The sequence below is a fragment of the Nomascus leucogenys genome, unplaced genomic scaffold, assembly GCF_006542625.1.
Source record: "Nomascus leucogenys isolate Asia unplaced genomic scaffold, Asia_NLE_v1 2720_50883_qpd_obj, whole genome shotgun sequence".
In the NCBI taxonomy this organism is placed as follows: Eukaryota; Metazoa; Chordata; class Mammalia; order Primates; family Hylobatidae; genus Nomascus; species Nomascus leucogenys.
Window position 1 is genome coordinate 16,847 of NW_022097713.1, and position 21,697 is coordinate 38,543.

The 21,697-nt window shown below is 40.7% G+C and overlaps 1 protein-coding gene across 3 annotated transcripts; it reads left to right on the top strand.

Annotated features, from left to right (window-relative positions):
• Positions 1-564: 564 nt before the first annotated feature.
• Positions 565-20,231, top strand: LOC115834336 (RNA/RNP complex-1-interacting phosphatase-like). Of its 3 annotated transcripts, XM_030809089.1 has the most exons (9): positions 565-965; positions 2,401-2,476; positions 5,730-5,861; positions 8,246-8,369; positions 12,828-12,888; positions 15,227-15,273; positions 15,527-15,602; positions 15,831-16,007; positions 19,571-20,231. In XM_030809089.1, exons 1-9 carry the CDS (start codon positions 724-726, stop codon positions 19,767-19,769), a joined length of 1,134 nt encoding a protein of 377 aa, XP_030664949.1. In that variant the 5' UTR covers positions 565-723; the 3' UTR covers positions 19,770-20,231. The 3 variants fall into 3 exon arrangements, with proteins under 3 accessions (XP_030664949.1, XP_030664951.1, XP_030664950.1); XM_030809091.1 differs by lacking the exon at positions 15,831-16,007; XM_030809090.1 differs by lacking the exons at positions 15,227-15,273; positions 15,527-15,602.
• Positions 20,232-21,697: the final 1,466 nt, after the last annotated feature.

Consider the following 21,697-nt stretch of genomic DNA (forward strand, 5'->3'; position numbering starts at 1 on the left):
TTCTGTCCACCTATAACATGATAGCTGGTATGTGATAGGAACCCAATAAAAGTTTGGCTGTGATGGGAATGTATGTTTCTACATTATTTTTGGAGGGTAATTAGGTAGTATCTTTCAAAATTTTAAGTTTGTATGTTTCATTCCAGACATTCTACTTCTAGGAATTTAGATATAGTTGTATATATGTATAAGGATGTTCACATTGCAGCATTGTCTGTAACAAGATTTGAAAAGAACCTGAAACCAACTAAAGGTCCATTAATATTGAACTGGCTAAATACGTTATGGTACTTTTAATTATGTTATTCATAAGCAATTAAATTGCCTATAGCCATTAAAAAATAGGATCTATGTATGCATAAATTGACTGGGAAAATCAGTGTTCAAGGTATATTGTAGAATATGTACAGTTACTCCTTTTGTATAAAAATAGAGGATATACATATATGTGAAAGTAAATATGTATACACAATATGCAAAATATGAATGTAAACACTGGTAAATATCTGGAAGAACACACAAGGAACCGGGGCTGGGGGCGGATCGGGCAGAGGGACTTCCCTGTGCCTCGCTGTTTGAATTCTGAAGGGTGCATACACGCCCTTATTGATCTGTGCTACCGGCCTCTGGCTAAAGAGGGCGCTGTAGCCAACAAAGTCCTGTTTACAAATCAGGAGTCTCAGTAAGCCAGCGTGGTTACGCCATCACGACAGGCGGTGGCACATGCGCAATAGCGAGATGCTGGAGCGCGGCGTAGGTGGCTGTCGAGTCTCTTCCGGTCTCGGGTCTTATCTTGGCACTGAGGGCGCCCGACTGGCGCTTTCGGCCGGCTTGGCATTGGGTGGGCGGCTTCTTGGAACCCACATGAGCCAGTGGCATCATCCCCGCAGTGGCTGGGGCCGGAGACGCGACTTTTCAGGGCGCTCCTCGGCCAAGAAGAAGGGCGGAAACCACATCCCCGAAAGGTAGTATGTTTGGTCCCTTGGCGTGGCCTTTCCAGCTCGTGGCTTCTGGGTCTGGGCTTCATGTTGTGTGGTCTCTGCCTCTCGCTGTTGCCGTCGCAAGCTTGACCTGTCCGCCCGTTGCTTTGAGGCTTTGACCCTCTGCGCCACCCGCTGTAGCCGAAAGGGGGACATCTGTGATGTCCTGTGATTTCTCCGTATTCTTGTGAAAGGGAGGTTCTGGCCATTGCTCTTAGGTAAAATACGGAAGGATTGCTTTAAGGTGGGACTGTTACTGTTGGGGACGCTCCTTAATTCCCAGAATGGAACCTCCTCAATTCCTTGTTACGTTGGCACGGCAAGTGTAATGGTTTGAGTTAGGAACGCAGCAGTAGTAGCGCCCTGAGATCTCACATGGCAAGTTGGTTTGTATTGTTTCCAGAAATCACAAAGAGCATACTTTGTTACTTCCTAACAGGCCTCGTTTGAAAGATACTCCTTTATACGTACAAATGATTAATTTTGAGACTTTGCACGTAGGTGCAGTGAACTGTTTTTACTCTTTGAGACCATCCTCCACCATCTCATACCTCAATAAGTCCTCTTCATTTTATCCACTATCTTTTGACTGTCACTTTCTGTCAGTACCTTAATACAGGTCTTGCCTGACCTATTGCAGTTGGGTTCTAATTAGTGAATCTCCTGTTTTCTTCCAATCCGTTTTTTTTGTTTTTGTTTTTGTTTTTGGGGTGGATTTTCACTCTTGTGCACCAGGCTGGAGTGCAATGGTCCGATCTCGGCTCACTGCACAGGCGCCCGCCATCACACCCGGCTAATTTTGTTTGTATTTTTAGTAGAGACGGGGTTTCACCATGTGGGTCAGGCTGGTGTCGAACTCCTGACCTCAGGTGATCCACCTGCCTCAGCCTCCCAAAGTGCTGGGATTACAGACGTGAGCCACCGCGCCCAGGCAATTCCTAGCATTATTAAGTGAAGTTCACAGTCCCTCTTCTAGCAGGTTTTCTCTTAAAATATGAACTTGAAGTTTCCTACTAATTGAAATTGATGGCATGAGTCGTATGAAAACTAAAACCGTGAAGTGAAATAGTTGAATTTAAATTATTTCAGTGAATATGTTTGTATTAATGGCACTTTAGTATCTGGTACTGGGCCAAGTTTAACAGAGATACAGAAGTTCTGGGTATCTCCGGTTTTATATAGGCCTTATTTGAGTTGTACTGTTGTGTTGGCTTGTGTTCGTTTTCATGATGGGGAAACAGGAGAGGACAGTATAGGTCGTTACTTGGTGGGGTTTAATAAGTGGAGTGGCAAAATGCAAAGCAAAGAGAGAAGAGAGGACATGTTGTGCGGGCTGTGATTCCCATTTTCAAAAAGTCTTATTCTATGCAAGGAAACAAGGCTAACATACAATTTGGCTAACAAAAAATACATCTAATAGGTGGAAATACTATCTCCCAGTTGGACAGCGGATGCCTGGGACTCATTTCATTGCTTTCAAAGTTCCTTTGCAAAAGGTAAGCAAAAGTTAATTCAGTATTCTTTCAGGCATCTGAGTTCACCATGCAGAATACTGTTCTCCACTCTATCACATTCCATTTTCTCTTTTTATAGCAAATACTTTGTAATGACCGCTTTACTATTCTGAAATGAAGTTCATAGGTACATACAACCTACTTCATATTTTAAACAGAAGTACCAGTGAACACCCTAACTATAATATAAAAAATAAAATAAAAGTAATTTATAATAAAATAATGTTCATTTCAATATAGAAATGTTTGGACATGACTGCATTAAAAGACATAGAGTCATAGTTGCCTGCGCCATGAATTCAAGAATTACAAATGTAGACTGGTCTAGGTGGCTTATATTGCTTTAGTGGTAGGAGTTTCTATAATAGATTTCCAAACAGAACAAAGTATAATCTTCATTTGGTTGATAAGGTGATTATTATCCTGGAAAATTCAATAGATATTAGTATTGTACAAAAAATACTTTGTGTTTATTTGTGAAATGGAGTTAGGTTCTAAGGCCAAGCTAAATATGAACAGCTTTTTATCTATATTAATGTTGAATAGGACATCCAAAAGCCATTCAGGATGTGGGACACATTTGTAGGACTGTCTTGAATTCGGCAAGTTGTTTAGAATTTGCAACCGTTACCCACTGAATGCCAGTGGGACTCCTTTCCTTCCATGGTCACAATCAAAAATATCCCCTGGGTCATCAAGGTCAGGATTTCAGTGGGGAAAATCTGAAGATTGTGTTTTTGTTTAAACTAGGAAAGGAATAGGAGCAATAGGAGGGGAAAGCTTTTGACAGCCATAAAAAAGATGAGAAGGTGAAGACAAATAATTGTTTTCTAGATTCCATGTCTTTCTTATTAGACTTCCCCAGCATAGCTCAGATTAGTATCAGGAGAAGCCTACTTGAAACGTTTTGGGAATTTAATTTGTGACTCATAGATCAGATTTCCTTTTTCAACTGCTGTGTCAGCTTCTCTGCATGTCTGGGCTTAAAAATGAGTCATTTCAGGCCAGACCTGTTGGATCATGTTTGTAATCCCGTACTTTGGGAGGCAAGGTGGGTGTATCGCTTGAGCCCAGGAGTTTTAGACCAGCCTGGGCAACATTGCGAAACCGTGTCTCTACAAAAAATACAAGAATTAACCAGGTGTGGTGGTGTGTGCTTGTAGTCTTAGCTGCTCAGGAGGCTGAAGTGGGAGGATCGATTGAGCCCAGGAGGTGAAGGCTGCAGTGAGCCGTGGTCATGCCACTGTACTCCAGCCTGGGCAACAGAGCAAGACACTGTCTCCAAAAAGAAGGTGTTGGAGACACAGGGAATTTTTAGGGAAGTGAAACTATTCTGTGTGATACTGTAAGGGTGGATACATGTTGTTATATATTGATCAAAACCTATAAGAGGGCTTCACGTATATTAACACATTTCACAACAATCCTGTGCTGATGAAGTAGCAGTAGTACTAATATCTCTTATTGAGTGCTTATTCTGCACTAAGCTCAGAGGATAGATGATTACATCTAATAAATGATTTTGTAGATAATCAAACAGGCTCAGAAAAGGAAGAATCAAAACTTGAACTTAGTTCTTTCTCTCATTTTTTTTGTGGCAAAATATATATAACATAATATGTACATACAATGCGTAACATAGAATGAACCATGCACACCTAACCTGTAGGCTTTGGTGATAACGATGTGTCAGAGTTGGTTCTTCATTTGTAACAAATGGACCACACTAGTATGGAATGTGGATAGTGGGGGAGTCTGGGTGGGGTGGGGAAGGCAAAGTACGTGTGGGAACTGTCTGTCCTTTTGGCTCAGTTTTCCTGTGAACCTAAAACTGCTCTGAAAACTAGTCTATTTTTTTTGTTTTTAAAGATGGCATCTGGCTCTGTCGCCCAGGCTGGAGTGCAGTGGTGTGATCTTGGCTCAGTGTAAGCTCTGCCTCCTGGGTTCACGCCATTCTCCTTCCTCCGCCTCCTGAGTAGCTGTAACTACAGGCGCCCGCCACCTCACCGGGCTAATTTTTCTGTTTTTTTAGTAGAGACGGGGTTTCACCGTGTTAGCCAGGATGGTCTCGATCTCCTGACCTCGTGATCCTCCTGCCTCGGCCTCCCAAAGTTCTGGGATTGCAGGCGTGAGCCACTGCACCCAGCCAAACTAGTCTATTTTTTAAAAAGTACATTGCTGGCACCTAAGTAGCCAGACAGATTGAAGGAACAGAGCATAAAGTTCAAAAATAAACCACATACATAAAAGAATATTCAGCAATGAAAGCCATCCTTTATATGTGTAGACATGTAAGAAATATTTATTTGTGAGGCTGAGACAGGAGGGTTGCTTGAGCTCAGGAGTTTGAGATCAGCCTGGTCTACATGGCAAGACGGCAAGACCCTATCTCTTTTTTTATTTTTTTATTTTTTAAATTATTTTTTTTTTTGAGGCAGAGTCTCGCTCTGTCACCCAGGCTGGAGTGCAGTGGTGTGATCTCGGCTCACTGCAAACTCTGCCTCCCGGGTTCACGCCATTCTCCTGCCTCAGCTTCCCGGTAGCTGGGACTACAGGCGCCTGCCACCACGCCTGGCTAATTTTTTGTATTTTTAGTAGAGACGGGGTTTCACAGTGTTAGCCAGGATGGTCTCAATCTCCTGACCTTGTGATCTTCCCGCCTTGGCCTCCCAAAGTGCTGGGATTACAGGCATGAACCACGGCGCCCAGCTGACCCTGTCTCTTTAAAAAAAAAAAAAAAAAAAAAAAAGGCCAGGTGTGGTGGTTCATGCCTGTAGTCCCAGCTACTTGGGAGGCTGAGGTGGGACGATTGCTTGAGCCCAGGAGGTGGAGGCTGCAGTGAGCCATGTTTGTGTCACTGCACTCCAGCCTGGATGACAGAGCAACACCCTGTTTCAAAAAAGAAAAAAGAAAAGATATATTTATAAACACTAAATATGATAAGCACTCCACCTGGAGCTGGAGATACAGTGGTGAATAAAATCTGGAAGTTTACAGTCTGATTAGGAGACCAACATGAAACAAATACAGAAATACATATATAGAAGTGGGCTTATTTTTTTCTTTCTGACCACTCTGGAAGAAAGGATTGTTACAATATACCTTCTATGGTCCAGGAGAATGGAAACTTTCCTTTGAATCTCGTTGTATGTTAGCATCACAGGACTTGAATAAATGCCTAATGTAGTACAGGATTTTAAGCACATATTTGCTCTTATTTCATTCTTTCTGACAGAGTTTTGAAAAGAAACTTGCTCCAGAAGAATGCTTTTCCCCTTTGGATCTTTTTAACAAAATCCGAGAACAAAATGAAGAATTTGGACTGATTATTGATTTAACATATACTCAACGCTATTATAAACTAGAAGTAAGTGGAACCCTTCATTGAAAAGAACTTTCTTCATTCTGATCCTAAAATAATTTACAGTAATTCAGTAATCATCTTGTGCTAATATGAAGCTTGGCCTTCTTTGATGGGTAGTAAGTTTAAAAGAGAACCAAGTTATTTCTCTAATTACATGTTTTTAATTGCTGTCTTAAATGAAATCGAAGACATGAATTGAACTAAAATATTTGGCAGTAGGCTGCGTGTGTGCCTAAGAAATTCTATAAGCTTCCATATTCTATATTTTGAAAATGAAGTAAACTTATTAATACTAGCAGTGGCCTGAAGGAAAGAAAGGAATATCCAGTATTTCTTAGCACTTATTTTAACCCGTTGCCTGAGCATGTGTAAGCATCATGTAAAAGAACGTTCTCTAAGTTTATGATTTCTTTTCCCAGTATCTGTTGATACAATACAGAGATTCATATATTCTGTTGGCCCCATTTAGCGTCTCAGTGGGAAAGAATGATCCTTCTTCTGACCAGTTCCATGGCTTTTGGAAACAGTAACACCTAATGTTTGTTAATATTTGTACAGCAGTTTGCTATTTAAAAAGTACTTTCAGCCAGGTGCAGAGACTCACACCTGTAATCCCAGCACTTTGGGAGGCCAAGGCGGGTGGATCACCTGAGGTCAGGAGTTCAAGACCAGCCTGGCCAACATGGTGAAACCCGTCTCTATTAAAAATACAAAAAAAAAATTAGCCAGGTGTGGGTGGTGCACACCTCTAATCCCAGCTACTGGGGCAGCTGAGGAAGGAGAATCGCTTGAACCTGGGAAGCAGAGGTTGCAGTGAGCCACGATCATGCCACTGCATGACAGCCTGGCGTCAGAGCAAGACTGCATCTCAAAAAAAAAAAAAAAGTACTTTCACACGTATTAACTTAGTTAATCCTCTCAACAATCTTGTGCTGATAAAGTAGCAATTGTGCTAGTATCTCCTATCGAATGCTTTTTCTTCGCTAAGCTCAGAGGATTAAATGGTTACAATTAATACATAATTTTACAGAAGATAAAACAGGCTCAAACAAGGATGACTTAAAACTTGAATTTAGTTATTTCTCTTTTTTTTTAATTGAAGCACAAATTGAGGCCCTATCTTTGGAGAGTTGGAGCTTCTTAGATTGTCTCCTGAGTCCTTTTGACACAACTCTAGTAATCTTTGATCACTCTTTTTTTGCTATTTATATGAAAAAAAATTGCAGGCTTATCTTGTACATTTCCTGCCCTACCCTGAACTCAGCCATTTTCCCAAGGAGCTTTGATTCCTTTCTGGTGGGAACACTATTTAAAGATTACAGTCTGAGTGCTAGAGGTGCTCAGTGCTCCTAGGCTCATTGTTACTAGTCTTCTTCTGTGGATGGTGCTAAGAAATAATGTTTGTTTTTAAAATACATCATGAGTTCATGCTGATACTTTCCATTTGAACTCAGAACTTCAGTTCTAAAAGAACTGATAGCAAGGATTTAAACAAATACTTGTACACCAGTGTTCACAGCAGCATTTTTCACAATGGCCAAAAGGTGTCCATCAGTAGGTGAATGGATACACAGAACATTATATGCACACAATGGAATATTATTCAGCCATAAAAAAGCATAAAATTAATACATGCTACAACATGGATGAACCTTAAAAACATGCTTAGTGAAATAAACCAGACACAGAAGGACAAATATATGATTCCACTTGTATGAACTACCTAGAATAGACAAATTCACAGAGACAGAAAACAGACTAAAGGATCTACGAGGTGAGGAGAAGGGAATTATGGTTTAATGGTCAGAGTCTTTCTGTTGAGGATGATGAAAAAGTTTTGGGTATAGACAGTGGTGATGGTTACACAATACTGTGAATGTAATGCCACTGAACTATACACTTACGGATGGTTAAAATGATTTTGACTTAGCCTCTTCTGTCTTTTATCTGTATCTACTTTTCTCCCACCCCAAGAATATCAGTTCTCAATAGTGCCTGGAATTCCCTCTATCTCACAATTCAAATCCAAGTTCTTCTGACTCTATTCTCTATTCTTCTACTTAAATCGTAGCTGCTTTATGAAGGCACTGGCCCTTGAATTGTAAAATATTAAATGGAACTGTTTATATAATTTATAGTTAAATATGCATTCATTCACATGGAATTTGCTTTCAGTTTTGTATACCTAGTGACTATTTTGTAGTTTTATTGAAAATCAAGTGATACTTCCTGGTTGAAGCAGTGTTGGAAGAAATGGCTCTTTTATCAGAATTGCATATACTGATATTGGCATATTAAGTTTGTTATAATCTCTTGGCTTATATTCTGGGTCCCCTACTCACTCTACAAGTAAAATAATACACATCTTTTATGGTTTTGCTTTCTAGGATTTGCCAGAAACTATTCCTTACTTAAAAATTTTTACAGTTGGACATCAAGTGCCTGATGATGAGACTATTTTTAAATTCAAACACGCTGTTAATGGGTTTTTGAAAGAAAATAAAGATAATGGTGAGTTTTTGTTCTTACCTGAACTGTGGTGTGCATTATGAATGGGGTTGGGGATTTTTGGTATTTTTTATAGTTCTAACCTTAGACCTGTTGTATTTAATGATGCTAAGGTGATGAAAATGTCAGATGGTGCTAATAGGGTAAGATGTTTTTCCTTTTGTTGATCACAAATAATTTAACTTTGGAATGTTAAATTAGTTTTAGTGCAAAATATGAACTGAACTAACTCATCTTTCTTTTTTAATTTGAATGGGAAATATAAAATTAAAATGTTAGTTTTGTCTTATATATTGGTTAAGAAGTGAGGAGTAGAAGAAAAGATTAAAAAACTCTGAGTCTTAGAGTTATGTGAAAGAGACAAAGGGCAAAGAGTAAGAATGGGACGGACCCCTAGAAGCAAAACAAGAAAGTGCACCAGTGGAATTGCCCCTTTGTCCTATGTATTTAAGATACACGTATACATATGTAACAAACTTGCCATTGTGCACATGTACCCTAAAACTTAAAGTATAATAAAAAAAAAAGATATTTCTTCTGTTTTTCCGCTTTAAGTACAGATGGGGAAGGATACCACCACCTCTTATTCTTCACACGAGAGAACTTAAGCCAAAGGCTGGTGCTTTCTTGTTCCTGCTTTAAGATTTACCTTACTCTTTTGAAAATAGAACTTAACAGCTTCTTTATCTTAAGGATCCAGTTGCCTTTTTCTGGCATCTCTCTGCCAGAAAGAACATGATATTTGCCATATTTTAAGATTGAAGAAGCTTTTATCTTTGGAAAGCCACTGACACCCACAGGACAGAGGCTTCATTTGCCTTCTTTCCAAATTTAGCTTGAGGAGTGTACACTTTATTACATAAATCTGACAGTAAATAGTCCTTTTTAAAAAATGTGATGGAGTAGTGGAGAAAGAATAGAGACAGAGGTGGGAAGATAGGGAGTGGAAGGTGAGAGATAGAGACTGGATCAGTGGGTTTGAAGATAAAATTTCAAATTGTAACCCAGTCACTCACTTAATGTGGACACTAGCTTTTAATTATGTTAAACCTTGTTCACAGATCTTCCCTTGTACTTTAACTTTAAAACTTGAGAAGTTTGGCTTTCTCATTTGTATAAGCTGTTGTCACAGAAATACTACCTTTTAAGATATGAGGGTACAGGTGATGGCCTATTCACTGCTTCTAGGCTCTTTTGTGTGAAATTTTTATATAGCGTTTCATCTGTTCTGTGAGGGCTAGGAGGTCCTTATGAATACATGAGAACACATTTTTAAATCTTCGTTGTTCACATGTTACACTGATTGTAGTCAATTGGATAGACTGAACTCCATGTTGGTCTTCTGCCTGAGTTGTGCTAAGTCTTGCAGTACTCACTGCCATAGCAGGCTTGGGACCTTGTTTGTAATCAGTTTTGGCTACCTCTGCTATAATCCCTTCTCACAGATACCAGGCTCACTGATAAAAAGAGGACACTACACTCTCCACTGTCTCCTAGAACTAGTAGGGACTGAGAAAATAAATTGATTCAGTAAACACTGAGATCCTTTTAGATTTGTTGTTAGAGCACGAAGACACAGAGGTGATAGCACTCTTTGTTTTTTATTATAGCAGTTCACAGTTACCTAGGAAAATAAACATGTAGTGCATGTGGTTTAAGATGTGGGTTAGGCCGGGCGCGGTGGCTCACGCCTATAATCCCAGCACTTTGGGAGGCCCAGGCGGGCGGATCACGAGGTCAGGAGATCGAGACCATCCTGGCTAACACGGTGAAACCCCATCTCTACTAAAAATACAAAAAATCAGCCGGGCGTGGTGGCGGGCACCTGTAGTCCAAGCTACTCAGAAGGCTGAGGCAGCAGAATGGCGTGAACCTGGGAGGCGGAGCTTTCAGTGAGCAGAGATGGCACCACTGCACTCCAGCCTGGGGGACAGAGCGAGACTCTGTCTCAAAAAAAAAAAAAAAAAAAAAAAGATGTGGGTTAATTATAGAACAAAAAAGCCGGGCGTGGTGGCTCACGCCTGTAATCCCAGCACTTTGGGAGGCCGAGGCAAGGCAGATCATGAGGTCAGGAGATCGATGCCATCCTGGCTAACATGGTGAAACCCCATCTACTAAAAATACAGAAAAAAAAATTACCCGGGCATGGTGGCGGGTGCCTGTAGTCCCAGCTACTCGGGAGGCTGAGGCAGGAGAATGGTGTGAACCTGGGAGGCAAAACTTGCAGTGAGCCGAGATTGCGCCACTGCTCTCCAGCCTGGGCGACAGAGCAAGACTGCGTCTCAAAAAAAAAAAAAAAAAAAAAAACCACAAAAGACGGTTCATCATTTCATCATAATAAAAGAATAAGTACAGTGAGAATATAGAGGAGAGATTGAGGAAGGCCTGACGGGAGACAACATTCGAGCTGCAGGGATGAGAATTTTGCCAGGATGAGAAAAGGGCAGCCCAGTTTTGGGGATTAGGCACAAAAGGCACAGGGCCTAAAGCCATGGAGAGGCAGCCTCTTGTGTGACTAGAAATAATGTGAAAAGGCATGGAATTCATATGTTCATTTGAAACAAATAATTATATAACCTATGTCGAAGTCACTTTTCTAGAAAGTGGAAATAGAACAAAGTCCTTGCCCTTATATACTTTACATTCTAGTTGAGGAGAGAAATAAGCAAATAAATACATGGAATATATATGGTGATAAGTGCTTTGGAGAATAACAAAACACAATAAAGGGATGAGGGAAGAGGTGAGTGATCAGGAAGGCCTCTTTATGAAGATGTCATTTGAGCAGAAACTTAAAGGAAGTAATGAACCAAGCCATTGGGTGTCTGGGGAGGAGCGTCCTAAGGCAGAGGGAACAGCAGGTGCAAAGTCCCTGAAGCATGACTATGCTAGGCATGTTTGAGGAATGTTAAAGAGCCCAGTGTGGCTGGAGTGGAGTGAGTGAGGATAAGAGCAGGAGAAACAGGATCAGAGAGGTTGCGGTTGGGCAGAAGGGAGGTGGATCATATCAGCCCTTGTAAATCATAGTTAGGATCATTGTGGACTTAGATCGGTTGGAAAGACAGATTGATATCAGTTTATGAAGGATTCTAAATGCCATGCTAAATTTGGGCTTCATGCTATGCTAAATTGAGATTTTTAAGGAAAAACAACCCAGCCAGGCTTATGTTTTAGAAAGATAACATCTGCCTTATGGAGGATCAGTTGAGATAGAGGTAGGGAGATTAGTTTGTTGTAGTAATCCAGGCTGGCAATGATGAGGGCCTTCTTTTTTGACATGGAGTCTCACTCTGTCGCCGAGGCTGGAGTGCAGTGGCACCATGCTGGCACACTGCAGCCTCCGTCTCCTGGGTTCATGCAATTCTCCTGCCTCAGCCTCCCGAGTAGCTGGGATTACAGGCACCCACCACCACACCCGGCTAGTTTTTACATTTTAGTAGAGACGGGGTTTCACCATATTGGCCAGGCTGGTCTGAACTCCTGACCTCAGGTGATCCACCCACCTCGGCCTCCCAAAGGGCTGGGATTACAGGCGTGAGCCACCACGCCCGGCAGAGTGCCTTCTTTTTTCTTTTCTGTCTTTCTTTTTTTTTTTTTTTTGAGTAGCTGGGATTACAGGCTCCCACCACAATACCCAGCTAATTTTTTGTACTTTTAGTAGAGACGTGTTTTCGCCATGTTGGCCAGGTTGGAAAGTGCTGGGATTACAGGCGTGAGCCACCACACCTGGCTGATGAGTGCCTTCTTTACCAGACGCTACCTAGTCACGGACACAGATTTTGCAAAGATAAACTACACTTTTTAAATTTAATTCCTCATGTAATTTTTTAAAAAGATGGACTAAGAAGTACTGTGGTGTAATGGGAAAAATCTTAGACTTGATTCTAGTCTTGTACTGTTTGCCTGCTTTGACTTACATCTCCAAGCCTTGCCTTTTCATTGTAAAATGTGAATAGTGCTATTTACCTGAGTACTTCACAGGGCAAGTAGACCTGTGGTATGTGTGGAGCACCGAACAAGAGAAGGAATAGAAGCTCTTCGGGAACTCAAGAGTACTATGGAAACTGTCCTTAATATTCAATATCAAGAGTGAAGGCCTTTTATTTGTTTCATTCAGAAACAAATTTCATTCTTCTTTTAGCCTGTTGTTGCTTTCACTCCCTTTTTGTATAATTAAATCAGTTGCTGATGGGCATTCTGTTTTAAGATAGATGGGTTTGTCTCATTGCAGTTTTAGCTGTTAGTGTCTGACCAGGCCTGCAGTTGACATCATTGAGTCTAATTAGGACTATGCAAAGTTTCCCAGAAGCAGTGAGTTTTGGCTTTCTGTTAGATGATTCTTTATAGTATGTTCCTAGCAAAAACAATTCCTCTTAAGAGTTATTAATTTTCAGGGCAGTGATAATGTTATACACTTGTGTATCTACTTCAGTTACTTAATCCTGTATTTTCTTTTTATAGACAAACTTATTGGTGTCCGTTGTACCCATGGTTTAAACAGGACTGGCTACCTCATTTGCAGGTAAGTTGCCAACCCCAGAGGCAGACCATTTTAAAGTTGTTTTTGTCTGTTTACAATGGTAATGTAAGCTTGTTGTAAAAAATGGAACCGGTATAGAAATGCATGAAGTAGAAGGCAGTCTTGCTCCCCACCCAGAGATTACCACCATTAATAATTGAGTACACATCTTTTCAGACTCTAAAAATGCAGATACAAGCATACATGTTATTGAATGGTATAATAGTTAGACATTCTGGTTTTTTTTTTTTTTTTTTTTGAGACGGAGTCTCGCTCTGTCGCCCAGGCTGGAGTGCAGTGGCGCAATCTCGGCTCACTGCAAACTCCGCCTCCCGGGTTCACGCCATTCTCCTGCCTCAGCCTCTCCGAGTAGCTGGGACTACAGGCGCCCGCCACCACGCCCGGCTAATTTTTTGTATTTTTAGTAGAGACAGGGTTTCACCGTGGTCTCGATCTCTTGACCTCGTGATCCGCCCGCCTCGGCCTCCCAAAGTGCTGGGATTACAAGCGTGAGCCACCGCGCCCGGCCTGTTTTTTTAATTTAATACGTGATAGACATCTTTCTTTGAAAATACTTGGACTCCTTATTCTTTTTTGAGACGGAGTCTCGCTCTGTCGCCCAGGCTAGAGTGCAGTGGCGCGATCTCGGCTCACTCCAAGTTCCGCCTCCCAGGTTCACGCGGTTCTCCTGCCTCAGCCTCCCAAGTAGCTGGGACTACAAGCGGCCTGCCACCATGCCCGGCTAATTTTTTGTAGTTTTAGTAGAGATGGGGTTTCACTGTGTTAGCCAGGATGGTCTTGATCTTCTGACCTTGTGATCCACCCGCCTCAGCCTCCCAAAGTGCTGGGATTACAGGAGTGAGCCACCGCGCCTGGCCGGACTCCTTGTTCCTTTTAAGGGCTGCGTTGTTCTTTGCACACCGATGAACACAAAAGTCAGAAGTTTTTGATATTATAAAACCTTGAAGTAGTGAACATTTCTATGTAAATATTTTTGAATACGTATCCCTTAGCCCCGGAGGTAATTTCACTCAAAATAGAATTTCTGAATCAAATAGTATGTGTCCTTACGCTTTTTATGGATGTTGCCACACTGTACTGAGTTATGTTTGTTCGTTCAGAAAATATCTCCTGAGCATCTATTATGTGTAGGCCCTGTGCTGGGTGTTAGCAAAGAGACTTGAGCTGCCCTTTGTGCATCCTAACAGTCTAGGGAGGGAGTAGATATTAAAGAATCACACAAATGCCTATAGAATTACAACTCCGACAAGTGCTGAGAAGGGGAGTGACGTGGTACAATGAGAGCATAGAATAGGGAGGATTTGACTTCAACAAGAGGACTAGAGGTTTCTGTGGGGAGGTCTGAGCAAATATCTGAAGTATGAGTAGGTGTTAACCAGGTAGGGATGTTGTGGAGAGAATTCTGAACATAAGGATCAGCAGAGACCATATAACAGGAAAACATATACTGTGTTGGAGGAACTGGCTAGGGAGACTGGGCCATGGGTGTAGTACGGCATTAAAAGGGAGCTGGAAATATGGATAGGAGCTAAAACCATGCAGAGCTATGTTTAAGGTTTTAGTCACTACCTTAAGAGCAATCGAAAACCATTGAATTTTTTTTGTTGGGGATGAGTGTGGGGAACATTCAAATTTGTATTTTCAACCTATCATTTTGCTGCTGAGTGGAGAATACACTGCAGAGGGAAAGAGGTAGAAGCAAGGAGACAAGTTGGGAGGTGTTTGTAGGAATTGAGGCATAATGGTGGATTGGACCAGGGCATGGTGGCCATTTTGGTAGAAAGATGCAGATATACTCTACAGAGATATTTAGGTAATATTGTTGTCAGGAGTTGGTGGTGAATTGAAGATGAGAGTATGGAAGAAATGGCTGACAGTGATGGTGACTCCCAAGTTTCTGGCCCATTCTGTTGGTTATACAGTATTTTTTAGATATAATGTTAATATTTTTCCCAGTTTGTCTTTTGTTTGTTGTTGGTTTCTGATAAATACTCTGTTATATTAAGGAAGTCTCTATTTTTAGTGTATAAAGCATTTTGGTAAAAAATGATTCTGCATTTTCTTTCCTTTTGTTTATTAAATTACATTAATGTAAATAAATATATAAATAGATTTTGTGGAGTTGGGTCATCCTTGCATTCTTGAAAAACGTCTTTTTGGTCATGGTATGTCATTCTTTAATAACTGCTGGATTTGATGTGCTGATATTTTCTTAGGATTTTTATATCTATGTCTATAAGTTGAAATTGGACCTTTTTTGAAAAAACTTGATTTTTTTTCTTTTCATATATAAATGACCCAAATTATGTGGTTTTGTTAGATATTTGATTGATGTAGAAGGCGTGAGGCCAGATGATGCAATTGAATGTAAGTGTGAGGGTTGTCACTATTTTTCCCTTTTTATTAAAGTTAAAGGTGGAAATGTAGAAGAATTTCTCAAATTTTGGAAAAAAGTTTGTAATTTGTTTGTCCAATATAAGATAGTCTTGCCAAAAGTCTATAGATGTATGTGGAAGTAGTGAGATATAACAGCTTGAATAGTGAATTTCAGCTTAATTTGCTTTTTCTGGAAAGATTTGCTCTTTGTCCAGTTATTTCTTACAGTTTATCCTCTCCTCAGTATTCAATAGGTGCCGGGGACATTGCTTAGAAAGACAGAACTGCATCGAAGACCTTCAGAATGGTCCTATCAGAAAGTAAGTCGTATGTTATATATGTGAGATTTGTGGGTCAGGGAGATCTCTGTTTATATAATTTAAATTGCATATGTTCATTCTTCTGGTAGCTTGTTTATTTGTTGGGGAGAGACGTAAACAGGAATGGGAGAAGGAAGAAACTGTTATTTTCATATGCCAAAATAGAGTCACTAAATTGACTACTAAATCTGGAAACCAGTAATATTGTGTGGAAATATTCTCTTTAAGGAATTGGAATTCCAGTGTACCCAGGTCAAGTGGTTTTGAAGACTCAGCACCTCTCATGCAACCAGTCCACAATAAGCCTGTTAAGCAAGGACCTAGGTATAATCTACATCAGATCCAGGGTCACTCAGCTCCTCGACATTTCCACACCCAGACCCAAAATTTGCAACAATCAGTCAGGTACCTCTCTCTGCTTTCCCTTTTCTAGAATTGAGATAGAAATCAATACCATAGTTAATGAAAACACATTATGATACTGATGAGGAATTCTTTGTTTTTTCTTTTTGGAGACAGAGTCTCGTTCTGTCATCCAGGCTGGAGTACAATGACGCGATCTCGGCTCACTGCAACCTTCACCTCCCAGGTTCAAGCAATTCTCCTGCTTCAGCCTCCCAAGTAGCTGGGACTACAGGCACTGCCACCACGCCCAGCTAATTTTTTGTATTTTTAGTAGAGATGGGGTTTCACCGTGTTAGACGGGATGGTCTTGATCTCCTGACCCTGTGATCTACCCCACTCAGCCTGCCAAAATGCTGGGATTATAGGTGTGAGCCACCGCACCTGGCCGATAAGGAATTCTTGCTGTTTGGTTTGAACCAGGAGATATTATTCTGCTCTGTATTTTGCATTTAGCACTGGAAAATCAGTTACAGGACAAGGAATATGTGACTTTGCAGAGGCAATTCGGAAAGGGACTTAGAAATTTTCATTGATTTTAAACTTAAGCGAAGAGTTTGATGTGGCTATCAAAAAGGATCTTATATTCTTAGGCTACATTAATGTAGTATACTTTTTAGAATAAGGAAGATTGTTATTTGAGGAGTTGATATGAATTATAAGAAAAATAATAAAATCCTAATAGAGAAATTGCAAAGGATCTGAACAGATAAAACAACAAAAGTATTTTCACTTGGACAATGGGGAAAACCTCAGTATGGTTAAAGTGGTACATTAGTATGAGTTCTCCAGAATGATAGAACCAGTAGGATGGATGGATGGATGGATGGATGGATGGATGGATGGATGATGGATGGGTAGATGGGTGGGTGGATGGGAGGAGGAGCTTTTTTATTTGGGGTATCAGCTTATGCACTTATGAAAGCTGAGAAGTTTCATAGTAGGCTGTCTGCAAACTGGAGAACCGGGGAAGCTGGTAGCATTCAGTCCAACTCAGAAAGCCTCAGAACCACGGAAGCCAGTGGAGTAACTCTCAATCCAAGGCTGAAGGCCTGGGAATCTGGTAAGGGTTGGAGGACACTGGTGTGAGTCCTCAAGTCCAAAGGCCATGAAGCCTGGAGTTCTGATGTCCAAGAGTAGGAGAAGGTAAGGTATTCCAGCTCCAGGAGAGCACAATTTACCTTTCCTCTGCCTTTTTGTTATATCCAGGCCCCCGGCCTATTGGATGGTACCTACCCATCCTGAGAGTGGATCCTCCCACTCAGTCCACCCACTCACACACCAGTATCCTCTGGACACACCCTCACAGATGCTCCCAGAAATAATACTTTACCAGCTATCTAGATATCTCTTAACCCAGTCAAGTTGACACCTAAAATTAACTATCACAAATAGCAAGGCATTATTCTTTGACTATTTGACTACTCATTTAGCAACAGTTTTATTAGCTTCTTTTTTTTTGGAGATGGAGTCTCGCCCTGTCGCCCAGACTGGAGTGCAGTGGTGCAATCTTGGCTCACTGCAACCTCCACCTCCCAGGTTCAAGCAATTCTCCTGCTTCAGCCTCCCGAGTAGCTGGGATTACAGGCACTGCCATCACGCCCAGCTAATTTTTGTATTTTAGTAGAAATGGGGGTTTTACCATGTTGGCCAGGCTAGTCTTGAACTCCTGACCTCAGGTGATCCACCTGCCTCGGCCTCCCAAAGTGCTGGGATTACAGGCTCGAACCACCTTGCCCAGCCAGTTTAGCAACAGTTTTTGATAAGCACTCCGTTGTAGTGGTTGTCAGGCTGGACCTGGATTTGCATCTTGGCTTTGTTACTCGCCTGCTTTGTGATCTTGGATAAGATACTTAGCCTATCTACATTTCCTTTTTCCCATCAGTCAGATAGATATTTTAATAATACATACCCCATAGTGGTTGGTATTGACAGTTAACATGAATTTAAACAGTTCAGCACATTGTAAACACTTTGAAAAATACATTGCCATTTTTAGGCCAGGTGCATTGGCTCACACCTGTAATCCCAGCACTTAGGGAGGCTGAGGTGGGAGGACTGCTTGGGCCCAGGAGTTTGAGACCACCCTGGGCAACATGCTGGAATCCTGTTTTTATTAAAAAAAGGAAAAAAAACTTAAGAAAAGCTGACATTTTTAAAAGATGTAAACATTTCAAAAATATGTCGCTTGCGGCATTAAAAATTGGTATAAGCCTTTTGAAGCACAATTTCAAGAGCCATAAAAATACTTTACCTAGTAATTTCATTCTGAGACTAAGGAAATACTTCAAAGTACAGAAAAAGCTATATTTACTTAATGATTTGGCACATTTCTCAAACTCCTTTCCATGTGTCAGATGCTGGGCTAGCTCAGGATACAGTAGTATATGTTTTGCATGTTAATCCCAGCATTATTTGTGGTTGTGGAAAAACTTGTAGCTGCTGTATTTCTAACAGTGGAGAATGTAGCTAAATAATTAATCCATACTATAACATTTTGTAAAGCCATCGAAAGTGTTAGCTCATTTATGATAAGTGAAAATAATAGGCTGTGATTCAATAGTCAGAAAAAGATGCTGGGGAAAAGAATAAAAGGAAATACTAACTAATTGAATTATAGTAAGTGGGATTGAGGGCTGTGTAGCGGGGGTTAGTTTTTCTTTTCTCAGATTTCCAAATTTTCTTTATTATTTTTTTTTTTCAAGACGGAGTTTCACTGTTGTTGCCCAGGCTGGAGTGTAATGGTGTGATCTCGGCTCACCACAACCTCCACCTCCCGGGTTCAAACGATTCTCCTGCCTCAGCCTCCTGAGTAGCTGGGATTACAGGCTCCCACCACCACACCCGGCTAACTTTGTATTTTTAGTAGAGATGGGGTTTCTCCATGTTGGTCAGGCTGGTCGCAAACTCCCGACTTCAGGTGATCCACCCGCCTTGGCCTCCCAAAGTGCTGGGATTACAGGTGTGAGCCACCACGCCCAGCCCCAAATTTTCTTTTGTATAATTACATGAGATTTTCTGGTCTTGCTTTTGAAACAAGTAAATTTAAATCCTAATTTTTCGAATTTGTTGCATGTACCATCATTAAAGTTTTTCACACTTTATAATTAATGTATGTATGTTTGTTTATAAAGTGGAAGCAGCTATCTGTTTTCAGTACTAAATAGCTTATTCTGTCTTATGTCAACCCTGCCAGACTTTGGGAGAGAAAATATTTGATTAGAATAGTATGGGCATGCATTTATCTCTGTAGGGAAAGGTGGAAAGGCTTCTGGGAATCCACGGTGTGCCAGGGCATCATAGGTAATTGAAATGTATTTTCTTAATTTAGCTTCATAACAGCTCGTGAAGGTGAAAAGTATTATTAGCCCCATTTTATAAAGAACTTATGGAAATAACAATTAAGTATTTTATCTACTAAGGTCACACAGGTAGGAAACAGTAGAATATATATTATTTTGTAAGTGTATAAATTTAAAATATTTTATGAAAATATAAATTTAAAATAAATAAAAATTATTGCATTAATCCTAGTAATGGCTTATTACTTTTTGTTTTGCTTTAAGAAAATTTTCAGAGAATCCTCATGTTTACCAGAGACGCCATCTCCCTCCTCCTGGTCCCCCTGGAGAGGACTGTTCACACAGGAGGTACTCTTGGAATGTGAAGCCCAATGCCAGTCGGGCAGCCGAGGATAGAAGAAGGTGGTATCCTTACAATTACTCCGGACTCTCCTATCCAGCCTGTTGGGAATGGACCCAGTGATACAAACCTGTCCTGGAATTCTACCTGGAGACCAGAGCTGGCCTGAAGATTACTGGTGTGACTTTAATTAGTTCAGGTCTAATCAGGTTTCTTTATTGTTCCCTTACGTATTCAAGCTTAAGGAAAAATTGCATTGCTGTTTACTTCTTTGCTGATAAATTTGCAGTAATTACAGCATTGCAGGAAAAACAATCTGTTATTCCAGTCTTAAATTTTTCTAAAAGAAGACAATATTTTAGAACTGAAGCATTAAGAACTTCCCTTGCAAATTATTTTTAAAATTCTATCTTGTTTATCTATGTATTTCTTTCTGACTAGACTTGTGATATGTGTGTGTTTATGTACAGGAATTTTTAGTGTTTTTGTTATGTTCTGTTATTGACCCAAAGGCCATCTTTATTTGCTATAACTGTTCAAAATTTATATTAAAATCTGCTTAGGACATAATTTCTTTAGAACCTAGTTACTACCTGTAATTAATTGTGGTATTTTTGTGATTAGGTATTACTTTCTTTGGCAGTCAGTTGTGAGATTTGACCAACTTCCTTTGACTGAATTGTCAGATATACCGTCTCACACAGGAATGGATGAACTTTTAGGGATTGTCAATTGAGCAAGAGAGACTGACTGATAAACCAGATTGCTGGTTTATTCAATTATAGTGAGTAATTTACCTGGCAGGGTAATTGCCGTCAACTGGGTAGAACTATCCAGAAAACTTGAAAACTTTTATAAAGGTGGTGAACAGAGTAGAATATGTCCATTTAAAGGTTGTGCATATCTGGCAAAACTACTGTGTTATTGCTCCGTTGTTGAATATAACCTCCTGGGATCTTTCTCCAGTTGCCTCTCCTCTTAAGTGGAGTTGTGGCTTACCTTTTTTTTTTTTTTTTTTTGAGACAGGGTCTTGCTCTGTCACCCAGACTGGAGTGCAGTGGTGCCATCTAGGCTCACTGCAACCTTCGCCTCCTGGCTCAAGTGATCCTCCCACCTCAGCTTCCCTAGTAGCTGGGACTGCAGGTGTGGACTACAATGCCTGGCCAATTTTTCGTATTTTTGTTTTATAGAGACCGGGTTTTGCCATGTTGCCCAGGCTGGTCTCAAAGTCCTTAGCTCAAGCGCATCCGCTCACCTCAGCCTCCCAAAGTGTTGAGATTATAGCCATGAGCCACTGTGCCTGGCCTACCTTCACTTTTTCCAAGTTGTCTCTTCTGCTGCTATACCTGTGGAACACACAGACCCATCATTGGGGAGGGCAATTATTTTTAGTTGCAGAGGAAGCCAGAAACCTTTGATGGCTCAAAGGTTTTTTTAATTATTTTTATTAATTAATTAATTAACTTTTCAATTTTTGGTAGAGATAAGGTCTCACTTTGTTACCCAGATTGGTCTTGAACTCCTGAGCTCAAGCGATCCTCCTGCCTTGGCCTCCCAAAGTGCTGGGATTACAGGCATGAGCCACCATGCCCAGCCATTGGCTTCATTTTTTAAAGCATCTGATTTTGAGGATTTGTGTCATTGAATGTCTGATGTTGCACGTGATAGTTATTTTCTCTTCTCTCATCTATGAACAACATCTGGACCCTGATCTTAAGGAGCTACTGTAGCTCAGCTGTTCTTGGCTGTACCTGATTAGCTCAGTCAGGTTGCTGTTGTAGAACCCCAAAAGTTAGGTTCATGTACCTGGTGCACAGTAAGCCAAACACTGACATATTAATGCTTAGAAAGGTTTATTCAATTTGGCCAAAGTATGAGGGCGGGAGAAGCAGATTCTCAAATATGACCTTCCTTTGCACGTAATTGGGGGCTTTCCCTGATGATCAAAGCTGCTCGTGTCCCTTGGCCAGTCAAACTTCTGGATGCCATCAAGGAGGTCAGTGTGACCTAAGGATCATTGTTCTTTAAAAGAAAGACAAGTAGATTAATCT